General features: G+C 55.8%; 1 protein-coding gene across 2 annotated transcripts in view; it reads left to right on the top strand.

The window, feature by feature from the left end:
• The first annotated feature begins 947 nt into the window (after window positions 1-947).
• The window catches only part of Sec24d (SEC24 homolog D, COPII coat complex component), a 73,533-nt gene continuing 56,680 nt past the window's right edge, over window positions 948-17,800 (top strand). For both annotated transcript variants that reach the window (XM_047566388.1, XM_047566387.1), the window contains exons 1-2: window positions 948-1,072; window positions 3,485-3,643. In XM_047566388.1, coding sequence (XP_047422344.1) covers window positions 3,526-3,643 — 118 coding nt within the window. In that variant the 5' untranslated portion in view covers window positions 948-1,072; window positions 3,485-3,525. The remainder of the gene's footprint in view (window positions 1,073-3,484; window positions 3,644-17,800) is intronic.

Raw genomic sequence — 17,800 nt, 5'->3', positions numbered from 1 at the left:
GGAATAGGTGTGTATGGGGGTCCGGCTGAGTGACAGGTGGAGGTAAGGATCAGTGTTTTTCTGCCCGTTTGATTGGACGCCGCGTGGCGCCCTGCCCTTTGCCTCAGTGGCTCCGCTCTCCCTCATACAGAGGCTCAAATTCCGACCCCACACTCTTCAAGGTTGAAGCTGAACGTGGACGGTCACCATACCCTAAAATCCTACACAAGTCGGGAAAGGCGCCACAGCCCAGACGGGCTTACGGTTCTGCACAGCTCACCTACCACCAGCATATTCCTCGAGTTTCACCTGGTGGAGCTCCGGTAAGGAATGCGTCAAGGGATTTCAATTTTTGGTAGCCCAAAGAAGCTACGTGTCGAAACCCAATCAGGGGCTGGGTTTGCTCTGTGAATGGAAGGAGCACTGGACGGGCCGAACCGCTGGCTGAAGGCCTTCTGCTTAGCAGCAGGGCGGTCCGACCTCGGGCCTGCAGGAGAGGCAGGCGGGCTCCCGCAGCCGCGGCTCCGCGCCGGCTGGGGGTCCTGCCCGGGGCGCCATCGCGCCTCCCGTACGCCGCTGCCGCAGCCCCGGGCGCAGAAGCCCGGGCTGCCCCTCCCAGGCCGGGGGGCGTCGGCGCCGGGGAAGCTCGGGCCTGCCTGCGCGCCCGCCAGCCCGGGCCCCGCACCGAGCGCCGGCTCCGCTAAGCACCGCGGCCCAAGTGCGGCGCGCGGAAGGGGCGGGGCGCGCCCGCCGAGAAACCGGCGAAAGCCGGCAACCGGGCGGGAAGGCCAGCGGGCGGGCGCCGGATAGGCCCCGCCCCGCGGCCCGGCGGCTCTCGGCGGCCCCTCCCCGCGCTGAGGCCCCGCCCCGCCCTGCCTGGCGGCCCCGCCCCGCCCCGTGGCCACGCCCCCGTGGTCCCGCCCGCGGGCCGTGCGCTTGCGCGTTGGGGCGCGCTGGTCCAGCCCGGCGACGCTGGGCAGCGGGTCTGACGTGGCAGTCCAGCTCTGGGAGTGGAGCAGGGAGTGGAGACTCGGGCAGGAAAAGGAGCGGAGGAGCGGTCTCCAGGCCACCGGCACGAGGAGCCGAGCCTCAGGTACTGCCCTCGGCCCAGGCTCGCGGGAGGCGTGAGGGACTTGCTCAGCTAGGTGGTCCTCAGGCAGGTTGGAGGCCAGGATAGGGACCCTCCCAACCCGGTGGACCTCAGACAGGCTGGGAGCCAGGGGAGGGAGGCACTCTACTGGTGGTCCTCAGGCAGGTTGGAGGCCAGGGGAGTGACCCGCCCATCCCAGTGGCCTCGGGAAGGTTGGGGGGAGGGGCAGGGGAAGGACCCGCTCATCCCGGTGTCCCTCAGGTAGGTGGGGGCCAGGGGAGGGAGGCACTCTGTCCGTGGTCCTCGGGCAGGTTAGAAATGATGGCGAGGACGGCGATGCTCTCAGTCCTTGGTCCTCAGGCAAGTTAGAGATGCTGGAGAGGGATTCCCTATGCTGTCTGGCCCCGAGTAGAGATGAAGGGGAGGGACCTGCTCAGCGTGAAGGTCCTCTGGCGGACTAGACCTTGGGGAGGGCAGGGGAGGGCTGCCCTCTGCTCCCTGGTCCGTCGGAGATGACTGGGAGGGACGCACCCTGCCTGTGGTCTTCAGGCTGGTTGGAGGTCAGGAGAGGCAGGGGGCGGGCACTTCACCTGTCCTTCCCAGCCTTGGGCGAGGAAGCTACCCGGTAGGTCCTGAGGCCACGTCCTCCAGTGTCATCGCTGGGTGTCCTTGTCCCATATTAACTTAGTCCACTCATTCTTAGAGGAAGAACGTGTTAGAGGTGTTCCTAGTGGAAATGGCAACAGTATCCATAAGCCTAGGGAAGTCCTGATGTCGACATGGACTTGACCAAGCCCCCAGCGTGCTCCAGGGTGAGAGATGTGCATGGCTAGGCAGGGGGCTGGGGTCTCTCCGGGTTGTGACTGGCCAGGTTTTGACCCCAGGCCATCAGTGCCAGGTGGCTTTCTGCCACGTTGCAGCTTGAAGCTGAGTCAGGTTTCTGAACTCTGTACGGTGCGAGGAAGTTTGACGTGGCAGGGGTGGGGAGGAAGCAGTTCCTCAGGACCCATCGAGACTGGTTCCATGCTCTCTGGAGAACATCCCTGCTTCCTTTCCTCATCAGCCACCGGCTACTCTCAGGATTCCGCTGGCTTCTTAAACGCCTGGGAAGGAAGCTGAGGCTGCCACGTCTCTCCACTATGTGGGAGGAGGGGAAGAAGTTGTGGCCAGCAAAGCAGACCAGAGACCTGTTGCCTCTTTCTGCCAGTCCAAGGAGAACAAAGCCATCTCATATTTTTTACTTGATTGCTTTGATTTTACAAACTTATAATATAACATGAAAATGAAACCAAATCACCAACTTTGGGCTTCAGATTTTAAATTTGAATGTCATTTCCTGGACATGGACAGATCCCAAGTCTTGGCAGGTATCACCAACCTTTACCTTAAAAGGCACTGAATAAGAGAGCAAAAGGAAGAATGTGCCGGTGCTGGGTGACAAGACTGGAGAGAAACTGCAGAAACAGTGTTTATATCTCAAAAGGCTTTGGGGGGGGGGTGCTTTCTTTTCTAAGAGAACAGAGGCTGGAGGTGTTTTCAGTCTATTCCATGTCACACAGCTAACTGTCGGCAGACATGAGTTGAAAACCCACTTGTGTGGGGCAGGATTTAGAACACTTTCTGCCTTGTTATAAAATGCTGTTTGAAAATAGTCCTAAGAACTGTCTCTAATATGAAAATCTGGAAAAATGAAAATTTTAAAGCAAAACGATGTTGGAGTTCTGAGAGACTTGAGATGGTTCTGTTACATTTGTGAGTGTGTGCGCCTACACACACATGAAATTACACTTTTTTTCTTACAGGATGAATATGTTCTTGGAAGTGTGATTATCATTTAAATCAGAAAAAATTCTGTCTGCTACTGAGAAACCACTGGTAACTCTGAAATGGTGTAGCTGCCTCCCAGCTTGGCCAAATTGTGACTCATAAAACAAGGCCATGACCAACTTCATCTTCTGCTATATTTGCTGGGCTGATTTCTCTTTGTCAGAACTACCGGGTTATAATTGCTGGTTAGAAGAGCACTATACAGGTTCGAGTCAGAAAGCCTGTGGCCGCAGCTGGCTAGCAGCCAGTGGCTGGCCAATTGCATGGCATGGTGCTGCCCTGTGGCCATGGAAACCTGGCCCTGGAGAGAGACTGCCAGATACTCGGGGCCTCAGGCTACAGATGTTTCCAGGTGTTGTGCCCAAGAATCAGTCCACGACTGTTGAAGTGATGCTATTGAGTTCCAAAGAACTGTGACTAACTTCCAGGGTCTATGGCATGACAGGGTAGCAGTGTGAGATAGAGATGCTCCTGCACCTGCTCCTTCTGCCTTTCCTCGAACTGCTAGAAACGTGTACTAGTAGTATCTGTATTTTGAATATTAAGTAACTAACACCTTCTGTTGACAGTAGCATTTTTCTGTTGCAGGGTTCTTTTGTAGAACTATCCTTGGGAATGGTATTTTCACAATGAGCCAACAAGGTTACGTGGCCACACCCCCTTACTCTCAGTCCCAGCCTGGAATAGGCCTTTCTGCTCCTCATTATGGGCACTATGGGGATCCTTCCCATGCCGCTTCTCTGCCAGGTAAGGCATATTCCTTTGACTTGGGTGTGATCATTTAGCCCTCAGGGTCAGAGAGTGGATGTTCTGAAGAGGGGCTTTGAAAGAGTGGAATTGCCATCATCTGAAGCCATGATTTCCCATTCAGGGTCACTGCCATCACCAGTGTGGCTATTGCATGTACGATAAGTCGAGTTTTTAAATATAGAGTCTTTCTTGAGTTTTACTGTCGCACTTATTCTTGCTGTTAATAATTAGGGTGAGGTTATTGTGAACATTCAGCAAAAATAAATATATTTGTGTTAAGTAGTTTGGACAATTCTATCATATCTCCAAATCAATTTTGAGATTAGAAAAATACTGTTAGATTTATACAGTAAAGACTCCTCATTTTTAATAGTAGCCAGAAAAGCAAGGCCTTTTCTTAATCATTATTGGACAATATTGGTTACTTTTTGTGGGGGAGGAGTACCAGGGATTGAACTCAGGGGCACTCAACCACTGAGCCACATCCCAAGTCCTGTTTTGTATTTTATTTGGAGACAGGATCTCACTGAGTTGCTTAGCACCTTGCCGTTGCTGAGGATGTTTTTGAACTCGCGATCCTCCTGTCTCAGCCTCCTGAGCTGCTGGGATTCATTTGTGTGCCACTGTGCCTGGCTCAACATTGTTTACTTTAATGTGGTACCCAGAGGAGAATCTTGCCTTTAGGGGCAGAGGTGAGGAAAGAAGAGGTGATGGAATGGACCAAGGGCTCTTGCTGATGTCAGTTCACACTGTGATGCCTCAGAGGACTGTTGTGGGGATCCAGCTTGAGTGAACAGGGCTGAGGCCAATATTGACTTGTTTCAGGTCTGATGGTCCCAGGTTTCCTGGGCTTCCTCCAACAAGTAACAACAGATCCCTCATTATGTCTTACACCGAGGAGGAATGGTCGTTCAAGTAAGAGAGAAACTGGAGCCAGGTGGAGGTGTGGTTCCCATAGACTCCCGAAAGCAAGATTGTACCAGCAGGAGAGGGCATTGCTCACACACAGTGACCGTCTGTCGTGGGCAGGGCTCTGTGCGAATGCAGGAGATGCAGTCAGGCCCTGGGATATCTAGAGGACAGAGCAAGGGCAGGAGAGCCCCCAGGCTCAGTTGGCATTCGCAGCACACTCAGGAGACACTTGGGACTATGCTCTTCCCGTGAAAAAGAGTCCTTCATGATTTGGTCCTCGAGTGTCAGAGGTCTTCAGAAGAGACTGCCCTCTGGAGCAGGCCTGTCCCCTGTGACACTGGGCCCTGCGGGAAGCCTGTGCCCACCTTTGCCCACTTCTCACTCTCCGGTTCCTTCCTGCCTAGCATGCATATGTAATGGCCCCTGTGGATTGGTCTTTCTTGGTTATTTACCATGTGTCAAAGTCTGGCCCTGGACGTTTTCTGTCTCTTATCCTAATCCTCACAGGACACTCTACGGCCACATAGGGGCGCTCTTGCAGCTGTGTAATGATGTCTGGTATGAGGTGGCTTGCCCCAGGTCACAGAGCTAGCACTCATGAGGCCAGGATTCGTGCCCACCCTCGAGGAAGCTGGTAGCAGCTCTCCTCCATACCCCGGTGTCTGCCCTCCCTGCCTGTCCTCGGCCATCTTCTCCAGGAAGTGCTGCTTTCTCAGGGTCTCTCAGTGCTGGCCTCCTGTTCCCTCTCTGCCCGGGGGAGGAGGGTGTGCCCTCAGCATGTGTGTGTCCACCACCCTCCTCCTCTGCATGTGGCCTCCCGTGACAGTGCGGTAGACACTGCCCTGTCTGCTTGGAATCCGATGTCCGGTACTGTGGTTCGGTTTCAGGGGCACTGTCCCTTGCTCTTCTTGCTGCACTCTGGACAGCTCTGTTGAAGGAGCACCTCCTCCTGCAGACCCCTGGATGTTGCAGTTTCCCCTGCTCGGTCTCCGCCTCCTCTCCTTCCCTCAACTGAGCCACTCCACCTGCAGTGCTGTATCTCAGTCTGTGTGTGCAGCCGTCCGCTCTCCCCGGCCCCCGGCAGTGCTTTCCATTCCCACTTGTTCAAGCAGCACGTCGAGCTCCTGTCCAAAGCAGTTTGGTATTGCTTCATTGAAACCTAGTTTTTCTGACTTTTCATATCACATCTGTGCATCATTTATTTAGTGATTCACACCAAAAATTTGCTCTAGTAAAAGAATGTCTCCCTTCTAAGTGATCTCCAGTCAGTTGATCTCCCAAATCTCTTTAGAAGTATTGTAAATATTTCCCAGGTGCTCCCTCCTTTTCACCCCTGCCGCTTTTCTCTTTGGTCTCCCCCTCCTGGATTGCTGGTGAGCACTCTTTGACTTCGTGCCCGTCCAGTGCTGCCTCTCTCCCTACCGTCAGCTCTTGACTGGAGGGATCTGTGCAGCCTGCCAGTCTCATCCGGACTTTGCTGGAGGGATCTGTGCAGCCTGCCAGTCTCATCCGGACTTTGCTGGAGGGATCTGTGCAGCCTGCCAGTCTCATCCGGACTTTGCTGGAGGGATCTGTGCAGCCTGCCAGTCTCATCCGGACTTTGCTGGAGGGATCTGTGCAGCCTGCCAGTCTCATCCGGACTTTGCTGGAGGGATCTGTGCAGCCTGCCAGTCTCATCCGGACTTTGCTGGAGGGATCTGTGCAGCCTGCCAGTCTCATCCGGACTTTGCTGGAGGGATCTGTGCAGCCTGCCAGTCTCATCCGGACTTTGCTGGAGGGATCTGTGCAGTCTGCCAGTCTCATCCGGACTTTGCTGGAGGGATCTGTGCAGTCTGCCAGTCTCATCCGGACTTTGCTGGAGGGATCTGTGCAGTCTGCCAGTCTCATCTGGACTTTGCTGGAGGGATCTGTGCAGCCTGCCAGTCTCATCTGGACTTTGCTTTGCTTAAAACCTTGTACGGTTCCCATTGCTCCTGTTTGTACTGAAGCTCCTTTGCCCTCATGATTCTACCCATTTCCTGCTTTGCAACTCATCTGCCCCATTCGATTGCTCCTTGCTCCACAGCTACTAAGTTACTATCATTTGGAGGGTGAGCCCTCTTGCTGCCCACTCAGCGGCCCTCTGCAGAGCCAGCCTGTGACCCGTGCAGTCTTTTTGGGTGGGTGTATCCTTATACCTCCTTCAGACTCCCACAGGCATCTCTCTGACCACGTTCACCCCCAAGCTGGCTCGTAGTCATCCCCTAACCCAGAGTCGGCCTTAACCACTCACCCTGTGCCTGAAGCAGTGATGGCACCCTTTGTTCAAAAATGTTCAAGAACATTGTTGAAACTCATATATTTAAAAACTCATTTGTCAATTAAAGTATTGTAATGTATCCTACCAACGCCTTTTGAAATGTGTGTGTCCTGCAGCGCCTAACCTGAACCCCTGTAGATGCTCTTCAGAGGCTGGTGGCAGGCCGCAGCCTGTGTCCACAGCTGTTCTTGCCAGATCAACCCCTGTGTGCTCCAGCTGAAGCCTCTCTCTTTCTCTTATTTGGGGTCACGTGGAGGACTGCTGTCATACCCTGTGATGAGGCTTTCTGTAAATCATGGTGCTTTCCTTATCTACTTCAGGTGTTCCTAGATCTCCCCACCTTTATTTCTCAGTGCGGAGTGCCCAGATACCTCCCTTGGAGCACCTGTCTTCTTTCTGATCCTGTGGCGAGCCTTTTGTTGGTTTTCTGACAGATGCAGGCAGCTGCGTTGAGGTTTCCTGAAGCACCTGTTCTGCTATAGATCTGGCCAGTGGAACTCTGACTGTGTATTTCTCATGTCACATCTCCATTAGTGCTGGTTAATTGTGTGTGTGTGTGTTTAATTCTTGTGCTGTGTAGTAACAAATTTAACAGATTTACTGAGTGGGCAAACTACTTGTGATAAAGCAGTGGATAAGGTAGCCCTCACCTCAGTCTTACTGTACTTACTTATCTGGACGAATGCACCGAGTACCCTGCCGTTGGAGTTGGGGCAGCGGTCTCACCAGGATGCAGCAGGTGTGCAGCATGCACACTCTGTGCTGTGGCCATTGTGCCTACAGGACGGGGGCAAGGACATGCCTTGGTGGACATGAGTGTTGTCGGATTGGGTCAGCTTGCTGGTTGGGGCAGTGGCATTGGTGAGGACCTGTGTGGCTGGGGCAGACTGCAGTGGACAGTGAGCTGCATCAAGGATCTAGGCGTGAAGGGCAGGAAGTACCCCTGCAGTGCTCAGGTCACAGCCCAGTGGGCCCTTAAGAGAGCTTTGCCTCACACCAGCTCTGCACTGTCCAGGGTGAGGAGGGATGGGGTGTGCTTGCTGCTTTCTGGAACAGGACTCCTCAGGCTCTGCATTGTTGGCTTCTGGGAACAGCTAACTCTGTGTGGAGGGCTCTGCCCTGCTCATTATGGGCTGTTCAGCCGTGTCCTTAGCCTCTACCTGCTGGGTGACACTGAGATGTCCCTCACCCTCAGGGTGTGCCAGACATGACCTGAGGTCCTTCCAGGGAAGATCATTCCTGACTGAGGAGCGGTGACATGCTGTGAGAGGCAGAAAGTGAGAATCAGGGCAGGGTCTTTACAGTAAGAGTCAACAGGACCTGTCCCTCCAGCAGGAAGCTTGTATTTGCTCATTTCAGACAGAAGTGTTCCCCACAGATGCTTTTTAATGACGGTTTTAGTGTGTTAAGTCTGGAGCCAAATTCAAGGTATGCTTTTCTGCAGTGCTGTACTGGTTAGGGTTCCTGTGCTGACAACTGAATCCCTTGCAGTGGATTTACTGATAGTCATCCAAAGTCTGGTGGGTATTAGAGAAAGGCTTATCCAGGACAGAGTGGGCCACAGAGAAGCACAAATCATGCAGCGCCTTTCCCTGGTTACTGCCTTTCTAGCCCAGAAGGATCTACCACACGCCATCTGGCCCAGGGGTGTGAGCCTTTGTGAGTTTAGAGTGTGCGACAACCCAGATCCACAGAAAGGATGGAAACAGAGGTTGCATTGCCCCGGTCAGGACCACACAGAAGGACAAGACCATGGGGACTGGACGAGTTGTTGAGCAAAACAGTCTGCAGCATTGGCCACTGTAGGAAGCCACGGATGTCTCAACGAGTCTTCCGTTGGCAGACCATAGTTGGCGTGTGCCCACCGTGTGCTGCTCCTTTGCTATCCAGATTCTCCTGCTGCTGGGTAAAGAACGTGATTCCCTCGTACATAGTCAATAATCTAGCCAGAGGAAGACTTTGGCTTTCCAGATAACAGTGATGCTGATTCCCTTTGCCCAGGTTGGAGTCCAGAGTCAAAGGACCTTGAAATCTGACCCAGCCAACCTGTATACCTCCCTCCCAGCCACACCCAGTCTCCCCAGACTGGCCTGTAGCTGGGCCCATGGTGCCAAACTCTGGGTTAGTTGTTACGCAATCTGACTGGAACACTTACCTGTCTCTATATATTAACAGATCTTCTTCTGATTCCCACCATGGAGCTAAACACTCACCCCAGAGTCCACCCTGTCTACTCCAGGGGAACCTCTGCCTGTCCCCACCATGCACTCAACAGTCCTGCTTAGGTCCACCCTGTCTATTCCAGGGGAGCCTCTGCCTGTCCCCACCATGCACTCAACAGTCCTGCTTAGGTCCACCCTGTCTCTACTCCATGGGAGCCTCTGCCTGTCCCCACCATGCACTCAACAGTCCTGCTTAGGTCCACCCTGTCTCTACTCCAAGGGAGCCTGTAGCTGTCCCCACCATGCAGTCAACACTCCTCCTTAGGTCCAAGCTGTCTCTACTCCATGGGAGCCTCTGCCTGTCCCCACCATGCACTCAACAGTCCTGCTTAGGTCCACCCTCTCTCTACTCCCGGGGAACCTCTGGCTGTCCCCACCATGCACTCAACAGTCCTACTTAGGTCCACCCTGTCTCTACTCCAGGGGAGCCTCTGCCTGTTCCCACCATGCACTCAACAGTCCTGCTTAGGTCCACCCTGTCTCTACTGCAGGGGAGCCTCTGCCTGTCCCCACCATGCAGTCAACAGTCCTGCTTAGGTCCACCCTGTCTCCACTCCAGGGGAGCCTCTGCCTGTCCCCACCATGCACTCAACAGTCCTACTTAGGTCCACCCTGTCTCCACTCCAGGGGAGCCTCTGCCTGTCCCCACCATGCACTCAACAGTCCTACCTAGGTCCACCCTGTCTCTACTCCAGGGGAGCCTCTGCCTGTCCCCACGATGCACTCAACAGTCCTACTTGGGTCCACCCTGTCTCTACTTCCGGGGAGCTTCTGCCTGTCCCCACCATGCACTCAACAGTCCTGCTTCGTTCCACCCTGTATACTCCAGGGAATTTCTCCATGTCCCCACGATGCACTCAACAGTCCTGCTTAGGTCCACCGTGTCTACTCCACGGGAGCCTCTGCCTGTCCCAACCATGCACTCAACAGTCCTGCTTAGGACCAACCTGTCTCTATTCTAGGGGAGCCTCTGCCTGTCCCCACCATGCACTCAACAGTCCTGCTTAGGTCCACCCTTTCTCTACTCCAGGGGAGTCTCTGCCTGTCCCGACCATGCACTCAACAGTCCTGCTTAGGTCCACCCTGTCTCTACTCCAGTGGGGCTCTTGCTGTCCCCACCATGCACTCAACAGTCCTGCTTAATTCACCCTGTCTCCACTCCACGGGAGCCTCTGACTGTCCCCACCATGCACTCAACAGTCCTGCTTAGGTCCACCCTGTCTCTACTCCATGGGAGCCTCTGACTGTCCCCACCATGCACTCAACAGTCCTGCTTAGGTGCACCCTGTCTCTACTCCAGGGGAGCCTGTAGCTGTCCCCACCAGGCAGTCAACAGTCCTGCTTAGTCCACCCTTTCTCTACTCCAGGAGAGCTCCTGCTGTCCCCACCATGCACTCAACAGTCCTGCTTAGGTGCACCCTGTCTCTATTGCAGGGGAGCCTCTGCCTGTCCCCACCATACACACAACAGTCCTGCTTAGGTCGACCCTGTCTCCACTCCAGGGGAGCCTCTGCCTGTACCCACCAAGCACTCAACAGTCCTACTAGGTCCACCCTGTCTCTACTCCCGGGGAGCCTCTGCCTGTCCCCACCATGCACTCAACAGTCCTGCTTAGGTCCACCGTGTCTACTCCAGGGGAGCCTGTGGCTGTCCCCACCATGCACTCAACAGTCCTGCTTAGGTCCACCCTGTCTCTACTCCAGGGGAGCCTGTAGCTGTCCCCACCATGCACTCAACAGTCCGGCTTAGGTCCAAGCTGTCTCTACTCCATGGGAGCCTCTGCCTGTCCCCACCATGCACTCAAAGTCCTGCTTAGGTCCACCCTGTCTCTACTCCAGGGGAGCCTGTAGCTGTCCCCACCATGCACTCAACAGTCCGGCTTAGGTCCAAGCTGTCTCTACTCCAGGGGAGCCTCTGCCTGTCCCCACCATGCACTCAACATCCCTGCTTAGGTGCACCGTTTCTACTCCAGGGGAGCCTCTGCCTGTCCCCACCATGCACTCAACAGTCCTACTTGGGTCCACCCTGTCTCTACTTCCGGGGAGCTTCTGCCTGTCCCCACCATGCACTCAACAGTCCTGCTTCGTTCCACCCTGTATACTCCAGAGAATTTCTCCATGTCCCCACGATGCACTCAACAGTCCTGCTTAGGTCCACCCTGTCTCTACTCCACGGGAGCCTCTGCCTGTCCCCACCATGCTCTCAACAGTCCTGCTTAGATCCACCCTTTCTCTACTCCAGGGGAGCCTCTGCCTGTCCCGACCATGCACTCAACAGTCCTGCTTAGGTCCACCCTGTCCACTCCAGGGTAGCCTGTGGCTGTCCCCACCATGCACTCAACACTCCAGCTTAGGTCCACCCTATCTACTCCAGGGGAGCCTCTGCCTGTCCCCACCATGCAATCAACAGTCCTGCTTAGATCCACCCTTTCTCTACTCCAGGGGAGCCTCTGCCTGTCCCGACCATGCACTCAACAGTCCTGCTTTGGTCCACCCTGTATACTCCCGGGAACCTCTCCATGTCCCCGCGATGCACTCAGCAGTCCTGCTTAGGTCCACCGTGTCTACTCCACGGGAGCCTCTGCCTGTCCCCACCATGCACTCAACAGTCCTGCTTAGGTCCACCCTTTCTCTACTTCCGGGGAGCCTCTGCCTGTCTCCATGATGCACTCAACAGTCCTGCTTAGGTCCACCCTGTCTCTATTCCAGGGGAGCCTCTGCCTGTCCCCACCATACACTCAACAGTCCTGCTTAGGTCGACCCTGTCTCCACTCCAGGGCAGCCTCTGACTGTCCCCACCATGCACTCAACAGTCCTACCTAGGTCCACCCTGTCTCTACTCCCAGGGAGCCTCTGCCTGTCCCCACCATGCACTCAACAGTCCTGCTTAGGTCCACCCTGTCTCTACTCCCGGGGGGCCTCTGCCTGTCCCCACCATGCACTCAACAGTCCTGCTTAGGTCCACCGTGTCTACTCCAGGGGAGCCTGTGGCTGTCCCCACCATGCACTCAACAGTCCTGCTTAGGTCCACCCTGTCTACTCCAGGGGAGCCTCTGCCTGTCCACACGATGCACTCAACAGTCCTGCTTAGGTCGACCCTGTCTCTACTCCAGGGGAGCCTGCAGCTGTCCCCACCATGCTCTCAACATCTCTGCTTAGGTCCAAGCTGTCTCTACTCCATGGGAGCCTCTGCCTGTCCCCACCATGCACTCAACAGTCCTGCTTAGGTCCACCGTGTCTACTCCACGGGAGCCTCTGCCTGTCCCCACCATGCACTCAACAGTCCTGCTTAGGACTAACCTGTCTCTATTCTAGGGGAGCCTCAGCCTGTCCCCACCATGCACTCAACAGTCCTGCTTAGGTCCACCCTGTCTCTACTCCAGGGGAGCTCCTGGTGTCGCCACTATGCACTCAACAGTCCTGCTTCGGTCCACCCTGTCTCCACTCCAGGGGAGCCTCTGCCTGTCCCCACCATGCACTCAACAGTCCTGCTTAGGTCCACCCTGTCTCTACTCCAGGGGAGCCTGTAGCTGTCCCCACCATGCACTCAACAGTCCTGCTTAGGTCAACCCTGTCTCTACTCCATGGGAGCCTCTGCCTGTCCCCACCATACACTCAACAGTCCTGCTTAGGTCCACCCTCTCTCTACTCCTGAGGAGCCTCTGCCTGTCCCCACCATGCACTCAACAGTCCTGCTTAGGTCCACCCTTTCTCTACTCCAGGGGAGCCTCTGCCTGTCCCGACCATGCACTCAACAGTCCTGCTTAGGTCCACCCTGTCTCTACTCCAGTGGGGTTCTTGCTGTCCCCACCATGCACTCAACAGTCCTGCTTAATTCACCTTGTCTCCACTCCTGGGGAGCCTCTGACTGTCCCCACCATGCACTCAACAGTCCTGCTTAGGTCCACCCTGTCTCTACTCCCGGGGAGCCTGTAGCTGTCCCCACCATGCACTCAACAGTCCTGCTTAATTCACCCTGTCTCTACTCCAGGGGAGCCTCTAGCTGTCCCCACCAGGCAGTCAACAGTCCTGCTTAGGTCCATCCTGTCTCTAATCCAGGGGAGCCTCTGCCTGTCCCCACCGTGCACTCAACAGTCCTGATTAATTCACCCTGTCCCTACTCCAGGGGAGCTTGTGGCTGTCCCCACCATGCACTCAACATCCCTGCTTAGGTCCACCCTGTCTCTACTCCAGGGGAGCTCCTGGTGTCGCCACTATGCACTCAACAGTCCTGCTTCGGTCCACCCTCTCTCCACTCCAGGGGAGCCTCTGCCTGTCCCCACCATGCACTCAACAGTCCTGCTTAGGTCCACCCTGTCTCTACTCCAGGGGAGCCTGTAGCTGTCCCCACCATGCACTCAACAGTCCTGCTTAGGTCCACCCTGTCTGTACTCCCGGTGATCCTCTGCCTGTCCCCACCATGCACTCAATAGTCCTGTTTAATTCACCCTGTCTCTACTCTAGGGGAGCCTCTGCTTGTCCCCACCATGCACTCAACAGTCCTGCTTAGGTCCACCCTGTCTGTACTCCCGGGGATCCTCTGCCTGTCCCCACCATGCACTCAATAGTCCTGTTTAATTCACCCTGTCTCTACTCTAGGGGAGCCTCTGCTTGTCCCCACCATGCACTCAATAGTCCTGCTTAGGTCCACCCTGTCTCTAGTCCAGGGGAACCTCTGCCTGTCCCCACCATGCACTCAACAGTCCTGCTTAGGTCCACCCGGTCTCTACTCCAGGGGAGCCTGTAGCTGTCCCCACCATGCACTCAACAGTCCTGCTTAGGTCCACCCTGTCTCTACTCCTAGGAGCCTCTGCCTGTCCCCACCATGCACTCAACAGTCCTGCTTAGGTCCACCCTCTCTCTACTCCCGGGGAGCCTCTGCCTGTCCCCACCATGCACTCAACAGTCCTGCTTAGGACCAACCTGTCTCTACTCCATGGGAGCCTCTGCCTGTCCCCACCATGCACTCAACAGTCCTGCTTAGGTCCACCCTCTCTCTACTCCCGGGGAGCCTCTGCCTGTCCCCACCATGCACTCAACAGTCCTTATTAGGTCCACCCTGTCTACTCCAGGGGAGCCTCTGCTTGTCCCCACCATGCACTCAACAGTCCTGCTTAGGTCCACCCTGCCTCTACTCCAGGGGAGCCTCTGCCTGTCCCCACCATGCACTCAACAGTCCTTCTTAGGTCCACCCTGTCTCTACTCCCGGGGAGCCTCTGCCTGTCCCCACTGTGCACTCAATAGTCCTGCTTAGGTCCATCCTGTCTCTACTCCAGGGGAGCCTCTGCCTGTCCCCACCATGCACTCAATAGGCCTGCTTAGGTCCACCCTGTCTACTCCAGGGGAGCCTCTGCCTGTCCCCACCGTGCACTCAACAGTCCTGCTTAATTCACCCTGTCCCTACTCCAGGGGAGCCTGTGGCTGTCCCCACCATGCACTCAACATCCCTGCTTAGGTCCACCCTGTCTCCACTCCAGGGGAGCCTCTGACTGTCCCCACCATGCACTCAACAGTCCTGCTTAGGTCCACCCTATCTGCCCCAGGGGAGTCTCTCCCTGTCCCCACCATGCACTCAACAGTCCTGCTTATTTCACTCTGTCTCCACTCCAGGGGAGCCCCTGACTGTCCCCACCATGCACTCAACAGTCCTGCTAAGGTCCATCCTGTCTCTACTCCAGGGTAGCCTGTAGCTGTCCCCACCAGGCAGTCAACAGTCCTGCTTAGATCCACCCTTTCTCTACTCCAGGAGAGCTCCTGCTGTCCCCACCGTGCACTCAACAGTCCTGCTTAGGTCCACCTTGTCTCTACTCCATGGGAGCCTCTGCCTGTCCACACCATGCACTCAACAGTCCTGCTTAGGTCCACCCCGTCTCTATTCCCGGGGAGCCTCTGCCTGTCCCCACCATGCACTGAACAGTCCTGCTTAGGTCCACCCTGTCTGTACTCCCGGGGATCCTCTGCCTGTCCCCACCATGCACTCAATAGTCCTGTTTAATTCACCCTGTCTCTACTCTAGGGGAGCCTCTGCTTGTCCCCACCATGCACTCAACAGTCCTGCTTAGGTCCACCCTGCCTCTACTCCAGGGGAGCTCCTGCTGTCCCCACTATGCACTCAAAGTCCTGCTTAGGTCCACCCTGTCTCTACTCCAGGGGAACCTCTGCCTGTCCCCACCATGCACTCAACAGTCCTGCTTAGGTCCACCCTGCCTCTACTCCAGGGGAGCTCCTGCTGTCCCCACTATGCACTCAACAGTCCTGCTTAGGTCCTCCCTGTCTCTACTCCAGGGGAACCTCTGCCTGTCCCCACCATGCACTCAATAGTCCTGCTCAGGTCCACCCTGTCTACTCCAGGGGAACCTCTGCCTGTCCCCACCATGCACTGAACAGTCCTGCTTAGGTCCACCCTGTCTCCACTCCAGGGGAGCCTCTGCCTGTCCCCACCATGCTTTCAACAGTCCTACCTAGGTCCCCCCTGTCTCTACTCCCGGGGATCCTCTGCCTGTCCCCACCATGCACTCAACAGTCCTGCTTAGGTCAACCCTGTCTCTACCCCCGGGTAGCCTCTTCCTGTCCCCCCATGCACTCAACATCCCTGTTTAGGTCAACCCTGTCTCTACTGTAGGAGAGTCTCTTCCTGTCCCCACCATGCACTCAGCGTCTCTGCTTAGGTCAACCCTGTCTCTACTCCAGGGGATCCTCTGCCTGTCCCCACCATGCACTCAACTGTCCTGCTAGGTCCACCCTGTCTCTACTCCAGGGGAACCTCTGCCTGTCCCCACCATGCACTCAACAGTCCTGCTTACGTCCACCCTGTCTCTACTCCAGAGGAGCCTCTCCCTGTCCCCACCATGCACTCAACAGTCCTGTAGGTCCACCCTGTCTCTACTCCAGGGGAACCTCTGCCTGCCCCCACCAGGCAGCTCAACAGTCCTGCTTAAATATAAAAATACTACTTAATATGGTTGTAGTATTTAAAAATTCTAACTATACTTGTGGAGGTAATATACTTTTTCTGCTTTCGGATTTTGTTTAAGGGAAGTCACCCTTGTGAACGTCTCAGTGGTACCTCATGGAAACGCCACTTCGGTGTGCAGGCTGCTCCAGAGCACCTGGCTGTCTGAAGCAGCTTCCAGAAGTGGCTCCTTGCTGGACTGCTCACCCAGGCACCTGCCTGCAGGAAGGTAGCCGAGCAAGGTGCTGTCAGCATGAAGCAGTGGCCAAGGTCCCCTGGAGGGGTGCAGGCAGGTCCAGGTCACTGGGGATGCCAGCGAGCAGGCAGGGTCTCAAGCAGACTGACCGAGCTGGAGCAAAAGGCAGACCAAAGGGAGAGAACTGACTCGAATTGTGGCTCTTGCTTTTCCCTCTGAGAGGCTGGAGGCAATGTTGCTCATATTTTCTAGAGAGGAAACTGAACCCTGAAAGAAAGCAGCTAGCCCAGGGCCTACGACTGCTAGTGAGCAGCTGGCTTTGGGCTACTCTATCCACGGTGGGATTCTCCTCCTCCACCACATCTCTCTAGCAGCAAAGAGTACAGGGCCTGACCCTCCAGAGAGAAACACAGGATCTGTCTGAGGAGGGCCGCTGAGGGCCGTTGTGCAGGGTGCCTGCCGATGGCCAGTGACCCCAAGGCTGCGCTGGACTCTTGGGGACTTGAGCAGACTGCGCTGGACTCTTGGGGACTTGACCCTCTTCCCACTCTGGGTCAGGCTGCAGGGTCTGTCTACCTCTCTAGCATGAGGGTGCTCCGCCTTGCCTCTCACAGTGGTCTCCAGGGGAATGTTCTGGTATCTACTGCATTTTTAAAAAATATTGTTTTTAGTGTATGGACACAGTGCCTTTACTTTATTTTTATGTGATACTGTGGATTGAACCCAGTGCCTCACGCGTGCTAGGCAAACGCTCCACCACTGAGCCGTAGCCCAGCACTCAATTTCTCTCTCTCTCTCTCTCTCTCTCTCTCCTCTCTCTCTCTCTCTCTCTCTCCCCCCGCCTCCCTCCCTCCCTCCCTCCCTCTCCCTCTCCCCCTCCCTCCTTCCCTCCCTTCCTCTCTCTCCCCCTCCCTCCCTCTCCCTCTCCCTCTCCCTCTCCCCCTCCCTCCTTCCCTCCCTCCCTCTCTCTCCCTCCCTTCCTCTCTCTCTCCCTCCCCCTCTCTCCCTCCCTCTCCCTTTCCCTCTCCCTCTCCCTCTCCCTCTTCCTCTCCCTCTTCCTGCCTCCCTCCTTTCCTCCCTCCCTCTCTCTCTCTCTCTCCCCCTCCCTCTCCCTCCCTCTCTCTCTCCCTCCCTTCCTCTCTCTCCCTCTCCCTCTTCCTCCCTCCCTCCTTCCCTCCCTTCCTCTCTCTCTCCCTCTCTCTCTCTCTCTCTCTCTCTCTCTCTCTCCCCCCCTCCCTCCCTTTCTCTCTCTCTCTCTCTCTCTCTCTCTCTCCTCTGCCCACCTCTTCTGTCTTCCTTCTTTCCTTCTTTTTTGGTACTGAGAGTTGAACCCAGGGGTGCTTAACCACTGAGCCACATCCCAGCCTCCTTTAAGTGGCTTAGAGTTTCTCTAAGTTGCTGAAGCGGTCTTTGAACTCAGGATCTTCCTGCCTCAGCCTCCTGAGCTGCTGGGATCAGGGGTCTGACCGCTGTGCCCAGCTTAATGGCATTTTCCACTGTGTGGACTGGTGTTCTACAAAGGTGCCTCCGCCCCGTGCAGTGTTGCTTCCTGCCCTGGTTTCTTTTCCCCTGTG

The sequence above is a fragment of the Sciurus carolinensis genome, chromosome 10 (genome assembly GCF_902686445.1).
Source record: "Sciurus carolinensis chromosome 10, mSciCar1.2, whole genome shotgun sequence".
Taxonomy (NCBI): Eukaryota; Metazoa; Chordata; class Mammalia; order Rodentia; family Sciuridae; genus Sciurus; species Sciurus carolinensis.
This window is presented reverse-complemented; position numbering and strand designations above follow the sequence as displayed.